The following is a 27,486-nucleotide window of genomic DNA, read 5'->3' on the forward strand; positions in this document are numbered from 1 at the left end:
TTAATGGGAATTCTGTCATCATCATCATGTTTTTCCAAACCTGAATGATTTTCTTTCTTCCATGCAACACAATAAGTAGATATTTGACAGGATATTAGCCTTGGTCACCATTTAATTTCAGTGAATGTGTTTTTTTTTCTCTCTCCATATTTTGAAAATGTATGGTGATGAGACTGTCAGTCCCTAACATTCTGTCTAACATGAGGGTAGGGAAATTCTGACATAATATTAAATTATGGCTGAGCTATCACTTTAAAGAGAAAAGTCTCTCATCATTTACTCATCCCATCACAGATGTGTATGACTTTCTTTTCTTCTGCAGAACATAATTTAAGATTTTGTGAAGAATATTTTAGCTCTGTATGCCAAGATTTTGATGCTCCAGAAAGCATGTAAATGCAGTATAAAAGTAATCCATAATACTCCTGTGGTTAAATCCATGTCTTCAGAAGTGATATGATAGGTGTGGGTGAGAAACAATAGTTGTAATTTTTTGCTACACAGCAGTGAGTGATATGCAGAGAAGAATGTGAATCACCATAAAAACAAGAAGAATGTGAAAGTGATCTGTTTCTCATCCACATATTCTCATATCACATAATTTCTGAAGATATTGATTTAACCACTGGAGTCTTATGGATTACAGTTACGCTGCCTTATGTGATTTTGTTTAGCTTTAAAATGTTGCTACCCATTCACTTGCATTGTATGGACCTACAGAGCTGAGAAATTCTTCTAAAAATCTTCAGTTGATTTCAGCAGATGAAATAAAGTCATATACATCTGGTGTGGCATGAGGGTGAGTAAATAATGAGAATTCTTATTTTTGGGTGAACTTGGGCTCTTGTCAGATCTGGATTAATTTGTCAAGAAGAGAGGTTTGGGGACATTTCTAGTAATTATAGTTATATATACAAGGACATCATATATAATGCTGAAATATAAACCAAAGCAAGATCATGCTTTATTAATGCCTTCTTTCACTATTTCATAGCTTTTAAAGTCCTGTGTGGATTCTTACTTCAGTGTAGTTAAAGTATAAGTATTTAGATCATTAGTTCTGTACAGCTGTACCGCCGCTCTCTAAATGCAGAGTTTTCCAGTACCAGTGTTAGAGCCAAAACTTACCTCAGTGTGCTGCCTTAAATTGGAGCTGTGATTGTAATCTTGAAATATCAGCTTGTCTTGGTGTTAAATGAAGGCATTGCATGACTAAACTATAATTTTTTTCACTGTGTGGAGTAAGAAAGTGTTTCACTTTGAAGAGCTTGATGCTGCAGTGACAGTCTGTGACAGCGTCTCAGTATCTCTCAATAAATTACACATTAATTAAAAATACACAGTAATGTAACAACAGGAATGCCACCCATTGTAAAGAAGTAAAATAAAATAAAAATCATTAGAAATGTACTTGTGTGAGAGTAAAATGTACCCACTTTTAAACCTACTCTATAAGTATTTTTTATCCAAAGTTACTCAAGTAAATGTAACGGAGTAAATGTAGCGCGTTACTACCCACCTCTGGGCATACTATGCTTTTTTTAACTAAACACAGTCAGCAAGCTATTACTTAAAATCTCTAACATCCACTATCCATTCATCTGGTTATAAGGCAGTATCATACTTATTGCTAAACATCAGTTATGATGTATTCTTGGGATTCTGTATTATTTCAACTAAATTTGATTAATTTTCTGAATAGTCCACAACATTAGGCAGATATCACACCTTTAGCAAGTCATATTTTTCCACATTAGGCATCAAAGCCCTTTTGTTGTTTTCTCTTTTTTTCTGATTTGGGTACTTTTTATTTTCAACCCCTTCACAGACATAATGGAAGTGGTTTGAAAATGATTACACACAATACTGGTTATAAATAAACATCTATTGCTCATTTGTCCCTCATACCAAATTAATGACTACAAATGCAACATTTATGACATTTTATGTAATAAAAATCTGCAATATTGTGTGTCTGTTGTCTCATTATTATTATTATTTAACATTTACATTTTATGCATTTGGCAGATGCTTTTATCCAAAGCAACTTACAGTGCACTTATTACAGGGACAATCCCCCCCGAGCAACCTGGAGTTAAGTGCCTTTCTCAAGGACAAAATGGCGGTGGCTGTGGGAATCGAACCAGCAACCTTCTGCTTACCATTTCTGTGCTTTAGCCCATTATGCCATCACCACTTAAACATTTTTAAATTCAGATTTTTAACAAAACCCCAAATTTTGGTAATAGCTCTTAACATGTCTGTCTGTGCTCAGTAAACAATGCATTGATTTTTAATTCTGCTTCTATTTTAATTATCTAATATTTTCACCATTGTCTCAACCCTATCACAACTCTCCCATTACTAGGCTACTGTGACACGCATATTTTTAACAACATGTTACATTCAAGTAAATACTGTATCTAGAATTTGTCATATATAATATGTTGAATATTCAACATTTTTGTTACAATATTCGTAAATGTAGTGAATAATTCAAATCCGCATTTATAAACAAAATCATGCATTAAAAAATTACAATATCTTTCTCTGCAAAGGAACACAAATAAATGTTTACATTAATGACAAAAATTATAGACAGTGTGCACTTTTTTAAATTATTTTCTAGGTACAAATTCAGTGAAGTGCCTCAGGGACATGACAAAATGCTTGGAAATGGTATAAAATAGAAAGAAGATATTATTTTATGATAAAGATTATTTTAATGCAATATTCATTATAATCTCATATCAACATCAACAGGTTTTAACTAGGGCTGTCAATCGATTAACATTTTTAATCAAATGAATTACATGGCCGCGATTAATTAATCGTGATTAATCGCATATACAAATATTTCCTGAGAAAGCCCCTCATATAACAATAACACAATATATAATGATTATACATATTTATATCAATATACAATTATACATAGTTATCTTTAAAATATATATATATATATATATATATATATATATATATATATATATATATATATATATATATATATATATATTATTGATCATAAATCAATCATTGGCATACAGTTCACAGCAATCCATTTCACAAGTGAATTTGTCAATCAGTTGGAGATTTATTATGAGGGCTTGTTTAAGGGCCCATCAATTTACACCTGCGGTAGACGTCTCGGGTGTGTGTTGCATCATAAACATAAAATGTTTAGTTCACTGTGTCAAGTTAAATATAGTTTAATACTCAATCTTTAAACACATCTTGAGATCCCTTAGATCGCATTTGTGCTCCTTCAAGTGTTTTGAACGCAAGAAAGTAATGCATGTTTTTGTTGTTCTGCCTACTGAAGTGTTTTCTTCACTGTGTAAACTGTGCATTGCTCATACAGCTGAAATTTCATGTCCGTGGGCATGCGATTAATGCTTACATTTTTTCAATCAACAGCCCTAGTTTTAACATTTCATTTTAGTGAACCACTGCTTTAAAAGGTTTGGAGGACTTAAATATTACCTAATACCAAGAATGAACAAAAATGTATTACAATTAAAAATAGTAATACATAATGTTTAGTAAACTGAATAGAATGCCTTTGGAAGAGTTAAATCTAGTGTTTTTGTTCTCAGGAGTAATTATCACTTTTTCAAATTCACATTGTGTAATTATCACAATGACACAAGTTTTGTCATTTTTTAATCAATACATGATAAAATTTATCCAACATCAAAGCAAGTAAAATTGTATTAGGCTGTCCCTAATGGAAAAACAAACAAAAATAGAAGAAAAAAAAAACGAAATAGCTAAAAAATCAGCTCAAACTCGAGCACTTTTTAGCTGATCATGAGACCAGCATAACCAGCTTGGCCGGGCTGGGTGACCCAAACTGTTATTTACAATATGGCCCAAACTCCATCTTATGTCACTACATTTACATCCATATTTATTCACTTTATACATTCATTCTATCATGAAAACAACAGTTAAAAGGTATGTTCTGAAAATGCCTGAGACACAAATGTTGTCTTGCCTCACTTCTCTACGCCTATGACAAAAATAAAAAACGTAACGGAAGTGATGCGCTTTTGAGTTTTGACAAATGTTACGACGGTCAATTTTCCCGCGCTTTGGTAGTTGAGGAAATTGTGGAGAGTTGCGGACACTAACAAGCGTTCTCAGGCTCCGACATCCAACTGCTAACCGCGACATCAAAACAAAACCCGCTGTTGTGATCGTTCGCTGTGCCGTCAGTGAAAGCGTTCTTCTCCTCCAGCACGAAAGCTTCGACATGCCGAAGAAGAAGGAGTTAAAAGGAAACATGAAGAGCAGCTCTCCGAAGAAGCGTAGCAGCGGAACCACGCAGAAGAAGGTGTTAAAGGGAAACATGAAGAGCAGCTCGCCGGACAGCAGCGACAACACAGTGCTACTGACCCCTGAGAGGTGAGAGCACACCAACCGACTGTCTCTGAAATATACTTCCACCGTTACCTTATTCACTGTTGTGAATGATCCGTGCAGTCACTGTTTTGTCGTGGAAGAGGAACCCATTGAATGTAATTGTGCTATTTGCCACTTTAGATCATCAAAGCCGTGACTCATATAGTGATGCCTGTACCACTAAAACTGAAGGGTATATTATACACCTAAAAACTTCTAAATTAAATCACTAGTGGTTCCCTTATTTAGGTAAATATATTGCCGTATTTACCATGTTTTATACTATAGTAACACTTTTTTGGTGGACATGTTACAGATTCATACTGCATAATCTGTGAGGGAGTAAAGAAATCTACTTTGTCTTCATCACAACAATGACCGTTGCATTTATAGATTCCGAAAGTGTTTTTATTTTTGATTAAACGTGTCATAGCTTGTTTTATAGAAACTATTGGAACATGTATCTTATCTGTGTATTGTCTTGTTTTACCTGTTGTTGCTTACTATAGTCTTACAGCAAATATCACAGTAACACTATTGGTACTACGCAAGAACTTTTCAGTACTATAATTGACTGATTTATCAAGCTAGAGCAGCAAATATTTGGTCATTTTCAACGTGATTAATTGAGATGTTGGCTCCAAAATCTATTGACAGCTTTGTCAATGCATAAGCAATTTCTGCTTTCAAATCTTTTGAGTGAATTTTGAATGAGCCAAATAAGTGTCGATTTAAGTTCCTTAATTTTGTCATTAAATTGTATTATGTACTGTGTATATCGGGCATTGGCCACCTTTCTCTCTATATGTCGACATTGTTGGACAACTCGTCAGATGAACCTCACCAACCAGTAAAGTACATTTCCTGCTTAATATGAGGGTTCACATCGTTGCTGAACAGCTGACAATTGTTAGTGATGTGTATAAACCCCTGTATAGTGTTAAAATCCCATCACCGTGTGTTTACTCATGTCTTTCAACTTTGTTGTTTTACCAGACACAAGGACAAGGAGACTGCATTTGTGTGTCTTTCCGAAGAGCTCCAGGTGACCAATGCAACTTGTGATCACGCATGGAGAATTTGGGAGAAAGAGATCAGGCCCATGGACAAGGCAAATAAATGTATGTTTTCCTCTGATATCTGTAGTTCTTTCCACTCTAGTTTATTGTTTTTTATTTTAAATGTAAAATTACTATGTTCTTCTTTGACAGATGCCGTTTTCAAACAGACAGCTGTGGGGAGTTTGTTTGTTTGTTGCAGGTATAGAGCGTGATAACACCAGTCTCACCTTCACTGAATTCCAGAAAGTGGTTGGTCTGAGGTATGTGTCATGAAGTATTCCAGATTTTTCCTAACCAGGAAAATATAGCAGTGCGGGTACGATACATTAAGTTAACATTTATATTGCAGTGTGAAGCAGTTCAGCAGCCTTGTGAGGAAGATGGATGTAAATTTGGACACAATAAGCCCTAAAGTGGACATTGCTGTGACAAGACTGGAAAAGAAATATGATGTGACCTTGGCACTCTATCAAAGATTTGTCAAGTAAGAGTGCTGTTTTGATTAGATTTTATTGTGTAGAAAAATGTCAGACAGTCAGGTTTTATTATTTAAAAGAATAGTTTGCTTTTACTCACCCTCATTTTGTTCTAAACTCATACAATATTTTTGTTCTGTGGAACACAAAAGGAGTTTAGCAGAATGTTTACGCAGCTCTTTCCCATACAATGAAAGCAGCAGTGGCCAGGTGCTGTCATACATCAAAAAGAACACCATAAAAGTAGTCCATAGGACTTCAGTGCTGTGTTCTGAATTCGTGTGGATCACTTGTATATTTTTTTTATTGCTTTTTATGTCGTTTTGCAGCTTGACACCTTCTGGTGTTTCATAGTTGCGAAAACATTCTTCTAAATTTCTCCTTTTTTTTTGTTCCACAGAAGAAAGAAAACATATTTGTTTGGACAGAATATTCATTTTGAGGTGAATTATTCCTTCCTTACTCTCTAAGATCCTATGGTGCCCCTTAGAGGACAAGGCAGAAAATAGTTTTTTTTCAAAACAATTGTGTGTACACTTGCAATAAATTTACCATGGTTTTACTACAGTAACCATATTTTATCCATGATATTCGTAGTGACACCATAGTAATAATAGAGGAAAACAATGGAAATAAAAATGTTGATTACTATGGTTTTAATACAAATACCCTTGTTAAAATATAGTAAAATAATGGTTACTATATGTTACTGTATACTGTATTAAAACTATGGTTACTACAGTCTACAAGTACAAAATTCCTAAAGTAAAACCATGGAATTATTCAGAGGGAATGCAAAACTATAAACTAATAACTATGTAGTAACCATGTTTTTGGGAGAAACCATGGTTTTACTATAGTAATACTGTAGTAGTTGTAGTAACAATGTTTTTACTATACTGTACCATGACTACTGTAGTAATATTGTAGACCATATTTACCATATTATTTTGACAGAAATCTTATGTTTTACTGTTGTTATTCAGTACTAACCATTAGAGCTGTTGGAAAAAATTGTTTCAGCGATGCATCGCAATTCATACTCAAATTATTCTGAATCGATTCTCTAAAGAATCAGAATCAATTCTGAGTTCAGTTTAAATCACGATAGAGCAGTGGTGCGTACCAAAGTCAGATGTGGAAACAAAGACGCAAATTAAGTGAATACACTAAAGTCAAGTGCACAGACACAACTGTTTGCAGACCAGCTGTATCAAACACATGGCCATTTGTGCCCGAATGAAACCACGATCCTGAAATTCTTTCACAAACTCACGCACATAGAAACAGGAGAGTTTATTCGTAATAAGAAGCCAACAAACAACATGAAAGACGAGCTTGCACCCATAAATGCACTGATTTGCACACAACGGATGAAAACACAGAAGAAAATGATGACGATGTTGATGTCATCAAAATTGCCTCACATGCAAGGAAATTGCTGTAAAGAATATTGCACCTGAAAGAACCATTTACCAGATCATCAAGAACTTCAAGGAGAGAGGTTCAACTGCAGTGAAGAAGGCTTCAGGACATCCCAGAGTGTCCAGCAAGCGCCAGGACCGTCTCCTCCTGAGGAGTCAGCTACGGAATCGTGTCACCACCAGTGCAGAGCTTGTTCAATATTGGCAGCGGGTTGGTGTGAGTGCATCTGCACGCACAGTGAGGCGAAGAATTTTGGACAATGGCCTGGTGTCAAGAAGGGCAGCAAAGAAGCCACTTCTCTCCAAGAAAATCATCAAGGGCAGACTAAAATTCTGCAGGAAGTACAAGGATTGGACAGCAGAAGACTGCTGCAAAGTTATTTTCTCTGAAGCCTTCTGACTGTTTGGGACATCTGAAAAATCGATAGTCCAGAGAAGAAAAGGTGAGCGTTACCATGAGTCCTGTGTCATGCCAATAGTGAAGCATCCTGAGACCATCCATGTGTGGGGTTGCATTTCCAAGGGAGTGGGCTCTCTCACAATTCTGCCCAAAAACACTGCCATGAATAAAGAATGGTATCAAAACGTCCTGCAAGAGCAACTTCTCTCAACGATCCAGGAGCAATTTGGTGATGATCCGTGACTTTTCCAACATGATGGAGCACCATGTCACAAGGCAAGAGTGATAATGAAGTGGCTCAGAGATCATTACATTGAAATTTTGGATTCGTGGCTAGGCAACTCCCCAGATCTTAATCCCATAGAGAACCTGTGGTCAATTCTCAAAAGGCGACAAGCAGAAGCCCACAAATTGTGATCAACTCCGAGCACTAATAAGGCATGAATGGATCGTAATCAGTCAGGATTTTGCCCAGAAGCTGAAATCCAGCATGCCAGAGCAAATTGCAGAGGATATGAAGAACAAGGGTCAACACTGTAAATATTGACTCTTTGCATATATTGAATGTTTTTGCCAATAAAAGCCTTTAAAATTGTTTTACAGTATACCATAGAAACATGTTTCTATGAAGCAGCAAACTTTGCAAAACACACAATTTATGTCACTGCCAATACTTTTGGCCACGGCTGTACAAATGCCATGGTTAAACTATGGTATTTGTAGTAAAACCATTGTAACCACAAAATTAAAATTGTTATTACCAATGTTTTCGTTTTCCTGTATCATTAAATATGAATACTGTAGTAAAACCATGGTCATTTTATTGCGAGAGAAAGCAAAACTTATTGGGAGGTTATGCATAATTGTTTCAGAAAAAAATTAAATAAATACCACAATGTCCTCTAGAAGGCTCTGTAGCTCCAGAAGAACAATTTTACTTGGAATGCTACAGTAACAGCAACTTGTCTGTTGGATGTGTAAAGGTGTGTGTGTGTGTGTGTGTGTGTGTGTGTGTGTGTGTGTGTGTGTGTGTGTGTGTGTGTGTGTGTGTTTGTGTGTGTGTAAACTCACCACATTGAAGGGCTGAAAGCTTACTAATCAGGCATTGCTTGGGGATGCCTCAGGGTGTTTACCCTTCACTCAGCACTTTCCTATATTTGAATATTAGCTTGCATTATCTAAATTACAGAATGTGTGAGTCACCTCATGTCACACCTTAGATGAGGAAACAACCTGTTGTGTGTTACCAGGTTTCCCACGGATCCTTAAAGTCTTAAAATGTCTCAAATTCAGTTTTCTGAAATTTAAGGTCATAAAAGGTCTTAAATATCTTAAATGATACAACAAAAGTCTTAATTATCATTTAAAGAGATCTAAAATTTGGAAGTGGAAAGACAGGAAGCGTGATATGATCTAATGTGATGATCAAACTTCAAAAGAATATGATTTAATGAAATAAATGTATGCACTGCATTCTTCAAAGTGAAAACGTGGCACTATTGTAGTTTGTCAAAGCACACGGGGGCTTGTGAGTGTTTCCAGCTGTTGCGGAGCAGTTCGTAATCATTAGAACATATCGGACATTTATGACAAACTATCCCTAAATGTCAACTGTTCATGATGATGATATAGTGTTGATGAAATCTGATGTACAATGTTTACTTTTAAAACGTCATATCAGCAAAATATAAATTTGGTCGACCTCTAATTTATAATTACTTGTATAATGGTATATAAACCAGTTTTAATGTGATATATGTGAAAAACATCTCTTTAAAATTTGCATATAGCCTACCGTGTTTTACTGATAAGCAATGTTAAGGCCATGTTGAATGTATGCCCCTGCCTGTTTAAGTAAGAGTCTGTGATACATGATTTATTTTGAGATTGTGTGGTTTTTTTTTTTTGGTATGGGGGTATGGTATTAATTGTATTTGTTCAGATCTTGAAAGAGGTCATAAAACGTATTTTTACGTCTTGCAAGTAAGCATAAACTCTCAAACCCTCAAAAGGAGTACAGTGTGGCCTCCCATGCACTACTTAAAGGGATAGTTCTCCCAGAAATTAAAATTCCCTCATTTACTCACCCTCATGCCATCCCAGATGTTTATGACTTTCTTTCATCTGCAGAACACAAATGAAGATTTTTAGAAGAATATTTCAGCTCTTTGACGCTCCAAAATCCACATATGGGCAACATAAAAGTACTCCAGATGACTCCAGTGGTTCAATCAATATCTTACGAAGCGATATGATGGGTGTGTAGGTGAGAAACAGATCAATATTTAAGTCCTTTATTTTTACTATAAATTCTCCCTCCTCAATCAATCTCCACTTCATTCTTCTTCTGTTTATGGTGATTCACATTCTAAGTGCTTATCGCCCCCTGCTGGGCAGAGAGTAGAATTTATGATAAAAAGTATTGATCAGTTTCTCTCACACACCTACCATATTATGTCTGAAGACATGGATTTAACCACTGGAGTTGTATGGATTATTTTGATGCACACTTTTACATTGTGAGGACCTACAGACCTGAAATATTCTTTTAAAAATCTGAATTTGTGTTTTGCAGAAGAAAGTCATACACATTTAGGATGGTATTAGAGTGAATAAATGATGAGAGAATTTTCATTTTTGAGTGAACTATCCCTTTAAGCCATTAACTGGTTAGGCAGCAAGTCAGCTGCCTTAGCTTTCGGATGCAGCCATGGTGGCATTATTAAGCAGAACCAAAAAACTGTCAGTTACAATTAATTGTTCTAAATAATTGAATATCAGTATCAGCATTTTTATTTTTTATTTTATTTTTTTCAATGAGATTTATTATTCTCTGAAGTTTCAATCACGACTCAGTTATGATGCATCATAGTTTATTGCATAATGGATTGTAATGTGTAATGTATTGAAAGGTAGTTGGCCATGCCCAGCCCTACGGACTCCTTTCACATTTCTTTTGGATTGGAACATGGAAGTAAACTATAGCAGGGTAAATATAGTGAATGGGAGTACACAGTAAACATTATTTTTGCTGTTCCCATGTGCTGAAACATTTCTATGACTTTCACAAAAAGAAAAGACAAAAGAAAAGTCTCTAATTATGACAGGCAGAAGAGAGAAAGCTGCCAAATTTACTGTGGCTCCCTCAGCAGCTGTATTTGAAACCCTGGGAGTGCCTGGTAATATAACAAAACACAAAGTATGATGTTTCAATTTACACTAAAATGTGCTTAAAAATAAGGCAGAAATATGTCATCACAGTTTATGTAAAGGTTCCATTGTGTTGTATGTTCTACATTTATAATGATAAAAGATAGATCAATGTTCTGTTTATTTGAAAGGTAAGAACCTGTGTTTAATTTCCTCACCTGAAGGTGGCAGCAGCTGCTTTGAGATCCATCTGGCTTCTGCTCAGCCCGTTATTGGTTACTAGGTGGTGAACAATGTCTAGATCAGAAGAATCCTGCAGATGGTCTTGTATAAGCCTCTGGACAAACCGCAGGGTAGAGATTTTGTTTTTATGTTTTGAGTGCTGCATGCCAACATTCTGTTTGGTTTTGAACTGTGTGCCAGCTGCAGGACAGCATCATAAATTAAGTCTTCACAACACTGAGTTTCAGTATATTTGTGTTCATTTTTGTGTGATTTGTGTAATGTTTTACAGATAGTAAATGCTATCTGTAAAAATGCCTCTTCAGATGGGCATCTGAGAAGTTATAGGGATGCTAAGACTAACATAAAGTCCATCTTTAATCTTCCAGAACGTGTGAAAAAATCTTTGCAGAGCCTGACAAAGCTAAGTGAGTTGGAATTCCATTTTGCATTCTGCTTTTAAATTTGTTACCAGCATACAGTTCTAGAGATATGTCCTTGAAGATCAGTTATTTTATTGTCCAATCCTTCTAGGAGAAAAGAGCTTTTGGAAAGCAGTTGGACCATGTTCCTTTTGGCCAAAGGTGATTATAACAAAAATAAACCTGATGATCAGGATTCCAATTAAAATATTCCAGCTGACTGTACATTGTCCCTTATTGTAAATAATTGTATTACACGTTTAGTCTTGTTTTGTAGATTTTTGTGTATGTACAGTACATGTCAGAACAAGTGGGATTTCTTTTTTGGATGTAATGTGTCATGGATAGTGTGTCCACATCTCTGGCTCTTGTTTCTTATGTTTCTGCTTTCTTCCCTGTATAGGAACGTATAGATGGAGGATGACCTTGTGATAGCCTTCCAGTTACTGCTGTGTGTGCTGGAGTTCTTCACCAAACGCTGCATGTCTTCTGAACTTCAGTCGCCCTACAGTGAGTATTGATCACACTCTTTTCACAGACATCTGGGACAAATATTTCAAATGCCATTTCAGTCCATAAGAGAATATATTGGCAATATCATTACGGAAGTTAATTACCCAGTTTTCTTGCACTTAAAGGAATGTTTGTTGATCTTACATCGTTGTGGTAACGAAGTTGTAAAATTTGCCATAACTTCACACAGAAAAGTTTTGTAAGTGATTTTATCACACTAAAAATCATGTTTACATGTGTATCTTTTATGTCTTGTATTTATACATTTGAAACTGGGAATATTTTAACTTAAAAAAAAATTAGCCCCCGTTCACGACGTTTTTTTAAGAAAAAGGGTCAAATGTAACTTTTGTGGTAATCAACATTATGCCACAAATGCTGTTGATTGAGCTTAACTTGGATTGAACTTGGAACATTCCTTTAAGAAATGGTTTATTCCAGGGTTTTTCCAGAAAGGGGCATTCTGAAATGTCATGTAAACAAGAATGCCAATTTTCTTATGCCTTTTAAGAGATTAACAGAAAGTGGTTTAACACCTAGGTTTCTCTTATTTATAAGGCTTATTGTGGTCATGTAAATGCATAAGCGTCATTTGTACAGGTATTTGAGCAGTGTGCATGTACGTGGAACAGACCGGGTAACAAACATCATAGGATGGAGCCCAACAACAAGTTAACACAGTTGGAATAATTCAACATTTCTGGGAGTACAGTGGAAAAAAAGCATATACACTATAATCTATACCATTTATTCACACCGATGTAAACTATTGACGGTCCCTCATGTTTGTGCGCTCATACATTGGGGGAATACGCAAGAGGAAACCCCACTACTGCAGTGCAATTATGCTGCAGGTCGTGATAGAATACTCTGGAATATATGGAAATAAAGCAAAGGGGAATATAATAGTGAAGTCTTCTTCGGATGCCATATTTGTTATTTACACAAGTGTTATGGGAAAATTATGTTGCTGTGGAGAAAGCCACTTATCGTCCGAGCCGCATGTATACGGAATTAAAGAGATAGCCGCTAACACAGCTCATGTACATGCATGCACCAATTCTGATCCTTAAAGCAGCTTTCTCGCAATAAACAGCTTTTCTGATGTCCATGTAAGCAAGCAATGAGCGTATACAAATTGTTATCATCCTCAATGATAAGAGGGATGTTTTTCTTCTCTTTCAATATTTAGTAGATTAACAGAATCAACTAGACTCTCAGACATCCTCTGGGCCTTCTTATATAAAAGTGCTACTATGTTTATGCCTCTCATCCACGCTAGAATGGCATTTTCCTTAACCCTCTGGGGTCGACGGACGCGCAGGCGCGTCCTGCTGGATATTTTTGTAATTTCAGCGGAAACAGCTTAAAATACTCCATCATTTTGGGGCATAAAGATAAGTGTAAGACATCATTAGAGACCATAAAGGGTCTACTTTTATTTGTGTACACTCACAATTACAACAAAACCTTGTGCTTTTGTAAAATAAAAGAAATAAAAAGGGTGAGCTTTTACCTGTCTCTGTGTTCATGAGCATATTTCTGAAACACGTCACTAAAATTTACTGTAGCTCTGCGAATACTTATCACACAAACGTGAAACATATGTCTAAAGAAAGCTTAAAATGACTACTTTTAAATAAAACAAATTTTCTCCTGCAATGTAATCCGTATATAACAAAGCGCTGTACATTTTTTTACTGGTTCATCTAATTATCTCTGTGATCACACCCACCAGCAGAGGGCGCCATTCATACACTAATGTGCTGAGACGAACAAGGCATATGGTAAACGCCCCCGACAGTGAGGTTTGATTTAAACACAATTCATTAATTTTTCCGCGTGTTTGTAACGATACACAGGCAAGGAAACTCCAGGATATTAAGGAAGAGTTAACATTTTCCTCAGAAGAAGAGCGGGAACTCCGATGAACATTTGTATATTGAAGAGAGACTTGATCCAGCCGAGGATACAATTTCGAACGAGTAAGTCATTTAGTTTTCATTAGTTGACATGCTATTTTATATAAACATGTACATATTTTACTAGTGGGACTGTTTACAGACTTGCCAGCCAGGATTCAGAGTATTGACATTTGAAACATGACTCCTAATAAGCAAGTTTTAGTTACATTTAAATGCTGTTTTGGCTAAAGCAGGTATTTAAATTGTATGCTGTATGATATAAATATGATATGTAATATGATATAAAAATAATATGAATGTTTAGAATATATGTTATCTAGTGTTTATGCTGCCTCATTATCATCAACATCAACAACATCATTATCATCAACAAAGCTTGTGCTTGCAAATATGTGTTCAGGTTAAATGAGTAAAATGCACTTTAAATATGCCCATATTAGAAAATTACCAACTTATAATGATTTCTGAAGGATCATGTGACACTGAAGACTACATTAATGAAAGACAATTCAGCTTTGATCAAAAATTGCATTTTACAATATATTCAAATATAAAACTGTTCTTTTAATTTGTAAAAATAGTTCAAAATATCACTGTTTTTACTGTATTTTGGATCAAATAAATGCAGTCTTGGTGAGCAGAAGAGACTTCTTTTAAATGGTAGAGCAGGTCTAAAATTAAGTAAAGTCTTTATTTAAAGAAGATGTACAGTCAGATTACTTCTTTTAACTTAAAACTTGATTTTGATCATTAAGTCTCCTCACATTCATTCTCTTTCTGTCACATTCCTCATTGATAGGCCCAGGGGAGGGGTCTTTGTGTCCTCAGGTGTGAATTACAATCCATATTCCTCCTCGCATATTACATTTCAACACTAAAATTGTCTTGCAAAAGTTAAATTAGTATATTGTTTTGGATGAATGAGTGATCAGGATGGTGTTCACATCATTTTGTATAAATACTCTAGGCTACAAGATCCAGTTCTCAAAAGTCTTGTGGACAAATGTTTTAGTATGTGTTATATGGCCTTATTTCAATGACTTAAAATGTTTGTTTTTTAAAAAACCACGCATAAACGTTATTTTCTCAGAAATACAAACCTGTACATACATGTTGCTAACATATTTTTGTAGCCCAGTTTGTGCTGAATACAGTGTTATCAGACTTTAGCCATTAATATGTTTTTAAGCAACTGAAAAAAGCACAAATGTCAGGGCATGTCAAAACTTCTCCAGGGCCCAAAACACCCTCAGAACCCAGAGGGTTAACTTAAAAATTTTGTGTTTTGAAAATGCTTTCCATTACCGCATACTTTGGAAAACAATGACGTTAGAAAACTGAAAATGAAAACCGATTAGTGTGAATGTGGCCTTTAAAAATATAGAATACTTAGGACAATTAGAAAAATACAATTCTGTACGTTTTGGTATCTGCTGTACGCAGGAGACAAGAAACACAAGCACGTGTGAAGAAATGTCACATTCCACTGTGGACAAAGGTTAAAGTTTGGCAAACTTTGACCTGTGAATGTCAAGAAGACATGCTTCTATACTTCCATCTGTGATGCCACCAAAGAACAGCCACATCTTAAATTATGGGGACAGTCTACATTACTTTTGTCCTCAAGGGCTTTATAGTGACATCTCAAGGATAGTTATCAGCCCATTTCTTTTAACCATTACGCTACATCACCCTCATATTTGAGGAAATTCTACAAGCGGCATTTGTTGTTCTTTCTTTATTACAGAGTCAGCAGTTAGTGCATCAATCCTGAGTCCTCTAACCAGGACGTCCAGACGTAATCAGGGCAAAGCCAAACCTCGTCCTCCAGAGATGGACCTGCAGTTACTGGAGACACTTTGCAAGGGGGTCGACTGCAATGTGGATGAGGTTGGCACTCCATTCGCTCACAATCCTATCATCTAATGTTTGACTTCCAAAACAGCTTGCATCTAGAAATTAAACCTTATTGCATAAGCATGTCCTTGATAACATAGTTGCATAAAACCCAGACTGTGCTCTTGAGTGGAAAACTTGTTTGAATGATCATGCGTGAAAAGATATCTTATCACATGTGTGGTGAGGATCTTGTTTTCTTCTCATCATCCATAGTTCATTTTAATGTCTGTTACAGGTGAGAAATGTTTACCAGACTACTTTCTATGCGTTCCTGGACTCTGTGGGTTTTTCAGGACTCCAAGAGCTTCCTCTGGTGTGTAAAATACCATAAATTACATTTAACATAAGCAGCTTCTGTTTATACTGTGTTATGTTGCCTTCTATGAGCTAAAAGTATAAGTGGCCTATATGACTTAAACACTATATTCCAAATCTTCTGAAGTCATACCATAGCTAGAAACAGGCAGAGATTCCTGTTTCTTTAATTATTTCCGTGTTATAAATCCTGTATTCCTTCTTTAATGTTAAATTGGTGATCTTATAATGCTGTCTCTGCTTACATGGTTTTTAAAGTGACAAATAGCATCCTGACCAATAAATTCTGTCAGCTGCTCAGATGCCATGTATACAGTATCTGTGAGGTTTGTTGTGCCATGGAGAGCTACAGGCTGTTTAAAGTAACAAAATCCCCATTAGGTTTTGCCCATCTCAGAATATTGATTCAAAGATTAATTTTGCACTGTACAGTGTAAAGTACATGGTTAATATTTGTTGTGAGTCAGTGCTTTTGATTGCTTTTAGTACACAATGAAATAGGACCTGTCTATATTGTGCTTTATAGCAGTTGTTAAGGGTTGGACTATGTCCACCGTTTTTATGAATTCTATGTTTGTATGGTGATAATTAGAAATGTTAGTCCAGGTTCAGCAGTATCTGAATAAAATAACAGCAACACAATACACATTTACCTTCAAATAATCTTTCACCCTCAGTCTAAATAATAACAATGCTTTTGGTCTCCTGTTTTTCTGTGTTTTTCTTATAGATGGAAACATTTTCCAAACAGTATGAAGAGCTGTACTACAAAAACAGGGACTTTGATGCCAGGTTGTTCTTAGATGATGATGAGACACTTTCCCCAAACAAAACAGAAGTGTGAGTATTATGTGCCAATTACAATTAATAGGTCACACTCATGGCTTCATTTTTCTAAATGTCAACAATCAATTTCCTTGTAGGACAAAAGTTGAAATGACTTCAAGAAAGAATCAGTGTGAAGAGGGTGTCCAGTCCCACAGACACCAATCAGGTATAGATATCTTCTGTTAGTACCCAAAACCTAAATTTTTACTCTTGTTCATCAACAGGAATGCAGACTACAATATATAAAAATATATCCTTAGAAAGAGTGGGTGATATCAGATTCGAGTCTGATGAAGAGCATGTGGCTCGAAATGTCACATTTGTTTGTCTCTCGGTGTTTGTCTCTTTAAATTGTGAAACACCCAATACATTTTACTCCTGGGCCCCCAGAATTTAAGTGAATGCCCTGATAGAAACAATGCTGTGCTTAACTATTTTCTACTGGTTTATTATTTCACCTGTTGCCCACCCACAATCAATAGTATGTGTAATGTTTGCCAAATCAGAATCAGAAAAAGCTTTATTACCAAGTACGTTTTTTACGCATACAAGGAATTTGATTTGGTGTTGTAGGCGCGTGCCACACATTCTCTACATATAAGAAACAAGTATTAAAATATAAGCAATATAAATAGGTCCACACAGTATATATTAAAAGTGAGAATAAAAATAAAAGAGAGCAGTACAGCAGAGTAAGTACAGTGGCGTGTAGTGTGGAGAGTGTCAGGGTGGGTACCGGGCCTTGTTGATAAGGCAAGTGGCGGATGGGAAGAAACTGTTCTTGTGGCATGAGGTTTTTGTCCTGATGGACCTCAGCCTTCTGCCAGAGGGGAGTGTCTCAAAGAGATTGTGGCCGGGGTGGGAGAGATCAGCCACAATCTTTCCAGCACGCTTCAGGGTCCTGGAGGCATATAGGTCCTGGAGCGGTGGCAGATTGCAGCCAATCACCTTCTCTGTAGATCGGATGACACGCTCCAGTCTGCCCTTGTCCTTGGTAGTAGTAGCAGCATACCAGATAGTGATGGAGGATGTGAGGATGGACTCGATGATGGCTGTGTAGAAGTGCACCATCATTGTCTTTGTCAGGTTGAATTTCTTCAGCTGCCACAGGAAGTACATTCTCTGTTGTGCTTTCTTGATGAGGGAGCTGATGTTCAGCTCCCACTTGAGATCCTGGGAGATGATAGTTCCCAGGAAGCGGAAAGACTCCACAGTGTCGATTGTGGAGTCACAGAGAGTGATGGGGGCAGGTGAGGCTGAGTTCTTCCTGAAGTCTCCACTGTCTTTAGAGTGTTGAGCTCAAGGTTGTTTTGATTGCAGTGACTGCAGGAAGGAGTGTTTGCCGCATTAGTGTGAATACGATTATGTTTACACTGTTGTTTTGTAATACAGCATTATTATGACTCCGCTCACATGATGGAAACCCCTCTGAGATCTGCTTTTTATGTTTTCACATGGCCCCTAAATCTCAAAACTTCTTTTGGGTGCTGCTTTATTTTCAGAGAACCCTACACACCTTATATTGATTGATATTTGGCACATAATAATTTGTGTTTGAGCAAGAGTGTCTTATCAATATGTTCTCAATTCAAACCATGCCACCTCCCCTCTACTGCTTTTTATATTTATTTGTCATTTCCCATTTGTTTTTTTTTTTTGTTTTTTTTGCAGAGCTGCTATGAATTCCATACATCAGCTCAGAGTTGATCTTAACTCAACCAGTGACCAGCTCTCAAGCTATCTCCAAGTCTATTTCAAGGTATTTCCCTGAACAAGGACATTCCGTTTTTCTCCTTGATGGAATAACCAGTCCGATATTGAAGTGTTACATATTTAAAAACAAGCAGATAAATAAGAAAGTGTATAATTGAATGTTACTTGTCAGAACTGCACTGTGGACCCCTCAGAAGATATCACAAAGAGGGTTGAGGAGCTGTGTCAGGTCTTCAGCCAGAGGTTTGCACAGGCGGTATGCCAGCGATGTGAGGGGCTAGGCAGAAAGGTACTGCCAGAAAAATAAACCCTAGATTAGAGTAGGGGAGACCTGAAAATGTAGCTTTTTTTTTTTTTAAGAAAATGCTAAAAAGAAAGACTATAAAGATTGGATTTACTACAAGAAATCAAAATATAACATCATGAACCAGTGGTTGGGGCAACTGTTACACTTTCTAAAGAATAGAATTTATCCACTGTATCTCAAATAACTGCACACCTCAAATTAATAAATCCTACAGCTTTAATATTTTGTTATTCAGAATCATTACCATTGCTACAGTTGCAGCCTCACATTGCAGGTCTCCCCTACATATGTATTAGCCTTCTTCAAAGTGAGCTACCTTCTGAAATGTTAGCTTTTGTATTACAGTACAAAATATACCTTTTTTTTATGCGTTGCAGCGTTTTAGTGTTGGTGTCCAACTCTACAACAAAGTCATGGAGTCAATGCTTAAATCGGTAAGCCTTCATAAAACTTTGAAGTACATTTTACATGCTTGCAGTCATATTGTCACTGGTACATCCTCTTTGGTGATCACCTATTTTTTTGTTTAGGAGGAGAAGAGATTATCAGTGCAGAACTTCAGGTAAAACCTGTAGAAATATCTTATCAAAGCAGAAGTTGCCACTTATCAGATCATTGCTGTTAAACATTTTTGTTTTTATTATAAATTATGCATTGACAATGTATCATGTGTCTTCTATTTTAGTAAACTTCTCAACAATTCAGTATTTCATACCTCTTTGCTGGCATGTGCCCTGGAAGTTGTTTTGGCTACTTATGTTGGTATGTAGTAGTGTATATTGAGCAGACTTAAAATTGGCATGTTTATTGGTCATCCTTTTTCACCTTTGCCATGACATTGAACACTCATGTTATGCAAACAGACAATTGAATCTTTCTTATGTTTTAGATAGCATTTATAACAGAATTGTCTTCTTTGCGTACATTTTATCAGCATGTGTAATTTCCTGTTCTAGGAAACTCCCTTAAGAATGGAGGCTTTGGCCGAGGCTGTGGTGCCAGTGATTCCACAGAAACTGATCTGTGCTTTCCGTGGATCTTGGATGTCTTCCAGCTGCACGCTTTTGACTTCTACAAGGTGATAGAGAGCTTCATTAAAGCTGAGCCCACCCTGAAACATGACATGATGAAGCACTTGGAGCACTGTGAACATGTCATCATGGAGAGTCTTGCATGGAGAGCGGTGAGTAAAGTGTAGATTATAACATGACAGTGACCAAGAATATGCATATGCTCGATATACCATTTATGTTGGTTGGGTCATTCATTCACTCATTGAAACACCTGTTTAGCAAGCACAGCTATTTCCTAGTTTTCAACCTTGCGCTCAACTAAATCTAAATGGAGCTCAGTGGAATGCAAGTACTCTGGTGCCAGCAATTCGACGGTTCAAAAGTCACATTTAGGCATCGTAAAAGTGATCCACATGACTCCAGTCAATTCATTAATGTCTTCTGAAGCAAATAAATGTAAAAAAAATGTAAATGTTATTAACTTTTAAAAAGCACGTCCTGCCAGCTGTTGACGTGTTGCGTGAATTCGGAAGCAGCGCTTATTTACAACAGAAAAAGAATGTCACGTGATAGTTCGGCCAATTCATACAACATCAGAGCCCTGGACGGAAGCGATTTTAAAATTAATAATGTTTTATTTATCAACTTGTTTCTTACATAAACCAAACGATTCGCTTCATAAGGCATTCATTGATCAACTGGAGTCATTTAATTGCATTACAAGGACCTGACAGAGCTTTATCTTCTAAAAATCTTAATTTGTGTTCTGATGAAGAAAGACAGTCATACACGTCTAGAATGGCATCAGAGTAAGTGAATAATGAGAGAATTTTCATTTTTGGGTGAACTATTCCATTGAGAACATTTAGTCATTAAGTCGTTCAGGCAACCAACCGTCTTGTCGATTTTGGAAATATGTCATTTTGCACATTCCTACAGGTAAGTACTTCTGGTGATCTCTTTGTGAACTAGGCTGCTGGAGAAATAGTAAATGAGGGGGTTGAGACAGAAATTGGTGCTTGCCAGCAAGAGCAAAACAGGATGCAGTGCTTTAGTGACTTGAGCCAAGCAGTGCACAATCCCCACCTGTGTGAGGGTGTAACCCAGTAGGTTAAGGTGATAAGGCGTAAAGGGGAGAAAGAAGAAACCCAGGACCCAGTAGGTGATGGTAAGTGTGCATCGGTGGAGGATTTTTCTTTGATGTGGTAGCCTGCAGAGCATGTGTAATATACTGCAGTATCTGAGAAGCAGCAGCAGTGCAGGTGACAGGTAGACAATTTGAACCAAGCTGAGAACTGCTAGGATTACAGTAAGGTGTCGTCTGGATGGATCCAGGAGGCAAGGCTGGTGCCGTTGGGATGTGGCTGACCACAGGTAGGGCAGAATCAAGCTGAGAACCAGGCACCAGATCCCAGCATTGACATTGCAGGCCGTACAGACCCTCCTTGGGTGTTGCAATAGAGGGTGGACCACTGCAATGTACAAACTAGGAAAAAGTTTACTCCATATTGCAAATGTACTTCAAGGTGAAGGTTACTTGGAAGAAAGCAGCTGCTCCTGGAAACCAGTCACTGGTGTAGCTAGAGGTGGTGACATTGTTGTGGTAATAATAGATGCGCAGAGTAAGGGAGTTCGTGAAGAAGATATCTGCAGCAACCAGGTTGACCATGTAGATGGCAGTGCTGGTGAAAGTTCGAGGCATGTGTCTGAAATGCCACGATGCCTGGGCATTTTCTGATTATGCTCGTTACTGTTACTTAATGCTCTTACAAGTGTAATTATTGACTAGTTGTTCATACAACTTGTAATTAAAACTACACATTCAGAAAAGAGCTTTATTGTAATAAATGGTAATAAAAGTACCAATAATTGCATTGGCTTGTAGTATTTGTGTTTTTAAGAAATATAAACAAAATATATATGTTATAATATAGTTGAGCTCAAGCAAGTGCTCCCTCAAGGCTCAAAAGTACTAAAGGAATTGTTAAGCAGCCAGAATTGTGAAGTGTTTCTGCGGCTTAATGTTTAAAGCACCGTGGTACTACAAGCTATGAGTGTGTTTGCCATTTTCTTTAGTTCATTATAAGCGCAAGTCCTATTGAATGACACCCGTCTCATAGACGTACTTCATACAGGCAACTATAACCATAGAAGGACATTTTCTATTTCAGTCAGAGCTTCCTCTTCATATACCATAAACCATCTGCTCTCACCTCATCATAATCAGCCAGTATGCCTGTGTCTATATATTCAGGCTTTATGAAAACGGAACTGCAAAGATTATTAATGTTCCATGGGACTGTTATGCAAAAACATTGTGATATACATGTTAAATATTTCTTAAGAATGTTCAATTACCCCCAAATTATTATAAATGCTAAACTAAAGGAAATGCTCAGAAATGTTTGGTTTAACATTATAAAAATATAAAGTAAAAAATCTGTATAAAATTGATGTCATGCCACAATATGAAGTGTTTTGCCAAGACTTCACATTTTTGCTAATTTTATTTGCCAGTAATAATAAAAAAATCTGAATATTGTGTATAGAAGTTTAAATCATTTTGATGAGCTATGCATACTTAATTTGTGTTTCATAAGCATGTATCAATATACAGTTTATATATACCTTGTGTATTAAAAATGCATACATAGTGGTAGGTTGTTTCAGGCAGAGGGAAAATATATTGTTTTTTTAATGTTTTATTTTTACTTTGAGTGCTCAGAGGACAAAGCATTCTTAAATTGAGGTAGATAGCATTCAAATTCAGAAATCATGCACATTGAATGAACCAACTTACCATGCTCTATTTGCTTCACTTGGCCTCGTCCACATTTCTAACTTTTCTTTGTCTATGATCTTCCTTAGTTCATTGAAAATGCCCGATGTTCATTGTCAAGCTTGAGCAAAACGTATTTTTAAATCTGTCTTAACTGATCTTCACACCTTATATATTGTTACACTAAATCAATAAGCGAGAGTCCGTGTGTATGTGGGTATATGCCATATAAATGTTAAGATGTGCGTGTGGGTGGTTTGAGGAAATTTTTTAAGGGTACAAACTGGTATTTACAAGGATATTATGCTATAAATGTGGGTTATGACGACATTTCAATTGTTCCCATAATTAAAAAACATAAAAATGCAGAAAATTTTTTGAGGGTTAGGGGATAGAATCTATAGTTCGTACAGTATAAAAATAATTATATCTGTGGAGAGTCCTCATAAGGATAGCTGCACAAACGTGTGTGTGTGTGTGCGTGCGCGGCGCGTGTGTGTGTGTGATCGCGCGCTAATATAGTTGTTCAGGTCAGGATAGCAAATTTGTACACTTCATTTAGCGTATGCACAAGACATCGCCAGAGAAAACTAAAACATTTGAGAATTATACCATATTTAAATTTTACACAGTTACTCCTTTTTTGTAGTCATAAGATTACTTTTTTTTAGAACTACAGTGGCAAGAAAAGTATGTGAACCCTTTGGAATTTGCTGGTGTTCTGCAATATATGGTCATAAAATGTTATCTCATCTTCATCAAAGTCACAAGTAAACACAAACACAATTGTGCTTAAGCTAACAACACACAAACAATTAAAATCTTTCATGTCTTTATTGAATACATCCCATTAAACATTCACAGTGCTGTGGAAAAAGTAAGTGAACTGTTGGATTTAATAACTGGTCGATTCTCCTATGGAAGTAATAAAGAGACACTTAAGTGGCTTGCTTTTACTTGTCTGTGTCAGTCCGGTAATGTGTTGTGCCGGCTCTACTTTAGATTTGTCAAGCTGGGCTTTTTTTTTTTTTTTCAGAATGACACCTGTTTCAGCACATTTAAAAATTAAGTACAGCTGAACTTTTAGTTGGTCTCTGTATGTACTTCTTGGTTTGGAGGTTGGAATTCTTGGCTAGCATCTGATTCCGTAAGTGATTTCCATGTAAGGACTTGTTTAGAATCAGACACATCTTAATGATAATTATGTGAGATCACAATCACAACTTTCACTTGGGTGATCAGATTAAAAGCTTTAATTGTGCTTGTTAGGGTCTCTTGCCTGTCCTTATTATTGTTGTTGATCTTGTGTATTTGAGCCAAGTGAATGTTGCAAGTATTGGGGATTAAGAATGTAATGCTTTTAAACAGACTTGCCTCTGTGGTCAAGGTTTAGCATGGGGAAAACAAATCCCGTTAACCATAATTACCTATTCATTTCTATCGAGAGAAATGAGGAGTAATATCCAAAAAACAAAATCAGAAAAACAAGCAAGTTGTTATTTTTATTCTTTTATTTATTTATTTTTTTTATATATATATATTTTTTTTTTCTGTAAGAAGAGACCAACAAGTGATACAAGAGACATAACACAAGTGGAGCCATGTAGGAAATTGTTTGCTTGGTACAATGGTCAATTGTACAGTTTTGTATTAAGATGGTGAGGATATTATAACACTAGAGGACAATACACCGTGACATAAAACTTGTAATGAATGGTGTGTGGCAATCTGCTCTTTTTCAGTGTATATTATTTTTTTAAATATATTTTAAAATACTGCATGGACTGGCGACCTGTCAGGGTGTCCCCCTTCGCCCAATGTTAGCTGGATAGGTCCAGCCTCCCGACCTGTACCAGGATAGCGTTGACATGGATGGATGGATGGATATTTTAAAATATTTTTTTCTCGCTTATTATTTACTTGTATATGTAAATCGTCTTGTAGGTTTTGTCAAAAGTTTCCACTATCTAAGACTTTGAAAACCCCCATTAGCGGCTTGATTTTAGAAAGTGTTTGTAAACATGCCCCTAGGCATGCGATTATCTCAGGAATGAGGTATGGTTGATGGAGCAGGTCTCATCCAGTCCCCTTTCCTCTCCTGGAACATAACTTTGCTCATGGTACGTTACAGAATAAACATCAATAAATATGAGGAGATGATGCTTTTTTCAGATACAGCTTAAACAGTAAAAACTTAAATTTTGTATATGAAAATGAAATTATATCATAACTACTGCACATCCCAGCAGCACACCCTGCAGACTTGGTTGTCCTCGGCTTAATTTCAAATAATGGAATACACTGATATAATCAGTAGACAGAAGCAAATGTCATGTCATCCTGTGCAACACGTCACTCCCTTTTCCTGTCACTGTTTGTTCTCAGACTGGATATAATGGAATTTGTTTAGTTTAATCATGGCTTAACTCAGAAAGCAATCCAAACAGAGTTGCTGAGAAATTAACATTAAAGGATACTTGGGAACATCTCGTGGGAATTTTTTATTCAATTTATTTTGGCCCTTGTGTCACTTAGACACTAGGCCCTAGTGTCACTTTAATGAATATTATGAAACATAAGCCAGGTATTTAATTTATTATTAGACATCTAATTGGAATTAATACTAAAGATTTACATGTATAACAAAATGAATGGACATAATGCTAAACAATATTTGAGTTCTATTATATAGCCTTTCTCTGTTAGAGCTTTGAGATTGAGAGTAGAGATTGAATTGTAAACAAATTAGTTAGCACCAAGAAGATAAACTTTAATACATTTTGTGTTAAATTTCACCAGTCATCAGTCAGGTGTTTGAGTCCAGTGTATCCTTTGCTCAAAACCATTGCTTGCATTGGCCGAACAACTGAGAATGTTCATAGCATATAATTTTCTTCAAGTGGCATATAACAAATATAATTGTTTTCTCTGGCATTTGACAAGTCACACAGTAGATTCATCACTGATAAATTTAACTTGTAAAGATGTGATTTTAGTCACAGAATCGATTCTATTACTATCATCATCTATTGTGTTGTTTATTGTGTTTTTATGGACAGAATAAGACTTCCGTTTAATTGAGTTCTGGATCGTCTCGGAGATGAAATAATAGATCACAGGGTCAAAGCAACAGTTGGTCACCGCAATGCAGAATGCGACTGGATAAATAGTCCGGACCACATACTCAAAAGTGCAGTTTTCAATTACCTTACTTCGGACAAGTGTGTAGAACACCAAGTTTACATTGTAAGGAATGAAGCAAAAACAGAATATGAGCAAGTGCACCACAATCATGCGCAAGATCTTGGCCTTGTTAAGATGCCCACCGCGGTTGAGGCTCTCCGGATGTCGTAAGGTCTGCAGGACCTTCATGGAGCAGATAAAGTTTATCAGCAATGGAATCAAGAAGCCCACCATCTCCATGAACACCACCACTTTAGACACTTGGGACTGCCACTGAGAGTTAGAGTAGTTTTCGAAACAGTTATGCTTGCCGTTCGGAGAAGACGTGGTCTCCATCAGAAAACCTGCAGGTAATCCTCCTGAGATCAGGAGGACCCAGATGGCACAACAGGCTATTCTGGCATTGCGCTTAGTCCTGAGTGTCATAGATGCAAAGGGGTAAACAATCGCCAGGAAGCGGTCCACACTGATGCACGTGAGGAAGAGGATGCTGCCGTACATGTTGGTGTAGAATAGGACCACTGAGATTTTGCACAGAGCTTTGCCGAAAGGCCAATGTTGATTAATGAAGTAGAACATCCTGAAGGGCAAGCTGAGGACGAAGAGTGTATCCGACACTACGAGGTTCAGCATGTACGTTGTGGTCTCGTTGCGCTCTTTTAGCCTGCATACAAAAATGTACATTGCCAACATGTTGAAAAGCAGCCCCAAAATGAAGACAATACTGAAAACTATGCTATATAACATGTATTTAAATCCATCTCCTGTGCAGTTATTTGAATCGCTCATCTTCAGGTTAGAAAAATCAGAGTCAGTCAGAACCAAAACATTAAGTTCCATGAAGATCCATAAATTCAGCAAAAATGGTGAGCATCTGACATAATGTAGATTTCACAGGTTTGCCACAAGAAGCAGCTTGTTTGGAAGCTCAGAAATATGTTGCGTAATCCCACTGTCAAATTGCAATTGAGCACATACACGCAAGCATTTGTTTAATCAAACCACATCAGTTTACCTTCTCTCTTCCCCACTGTAGATGCTTTGCTTGTGTGGTTTAGTGAATTACTGTCTTGTTGCTGGCACAGGAAGTTGATTTGAAGTTTGTTCTTCCATATTCACAGTTCTTTTGTGACTTGAATAAAACAGCATCACGCTTGAAGTTTAATGAAAGGACCAAAGCCAGTTTATCTCCTTGGTTAGCTTCATAAATGAAAGGATTGACTTGATATTCCCACAAACCAACCCTTCTTAATTCCACTTAAAAAATTACGCATCCTTGTTTTGGCTCCTTCACTGTTTTACTTAAGGCTTGTTAGTCTTCTTTGCCTCTTCCATATGTACCTGAATTTCGGTCTTAATCATAGTCACTAATTTTATGTTGTAATCCTGTGAGGCTTTGTGGAGCCAACCTGATGTTTAGTCTCTGGTTTCACACAGCTAATTTTACTT

At 36.6% G+C, this 27,486-nt stretch overlaps 1 protein-coding gene and 1 pseudogene across 2 annotated transcripts; one reads left to right on the forward strand and one right to left on the reverse strand.

Moving 5' to 3' along the window:
- The first annotated feature begins 4,158 nt into the window (after positions 1-4,158).
- LOC127625390 (retinoblastoma-associated protein-like) overlaps positions 4,159-27,486 on the forward strand; it is a 51,502-nt pseudogene continuing 28,174 nt past the window's right edge.
- On the reverse strand, positions 24,729-27,474 carry LOC127625389 (lysophosphatidic acid receptor 6-like). 2 transcript variants are annotated; one of them, XM_052100666.1, is made up of 2 exons: positions 27,053-27,474; positions 24,729-26,701 (listed from the first exon to the last, which is right to left on the reverse strand). In XM_052100666.1, the coding sequence occupies exon 2, from the start codon at positions 26,668-26,670 to the stop codon at positions 25,798-25,800; it is 873 nt and encodes a 290-aa protein (XP_051956626.1). In that variant the 5' UTR covers positions 26,671-26,701; positions 27,053-27,474; the 3' UTR covers positions 24,729-25,797. The 2 variants fall into 2 exon arrangements, with proteins under 2 accessions (XP_051956626.1, XP_051956625.1); XM_052100665.1 differs by having other exon boundaries at positions 24,729-27,474.

This window comes from Xyrauchen texanus, chromosome 31 (assembly GCF_025860055.1).
Source record: "Xyrauchen texanus isolate HMW12.3.18 chromosome 31, RBS_HiC_50CHRs, whole genome shotgun sequence".
Lineage (NCBI taxonomy): Eukaryota > Metazoa > Chordata > Actinopteri > Cypriniformes > Catostomidae > Xyrauchen > Xyrauchen texanus.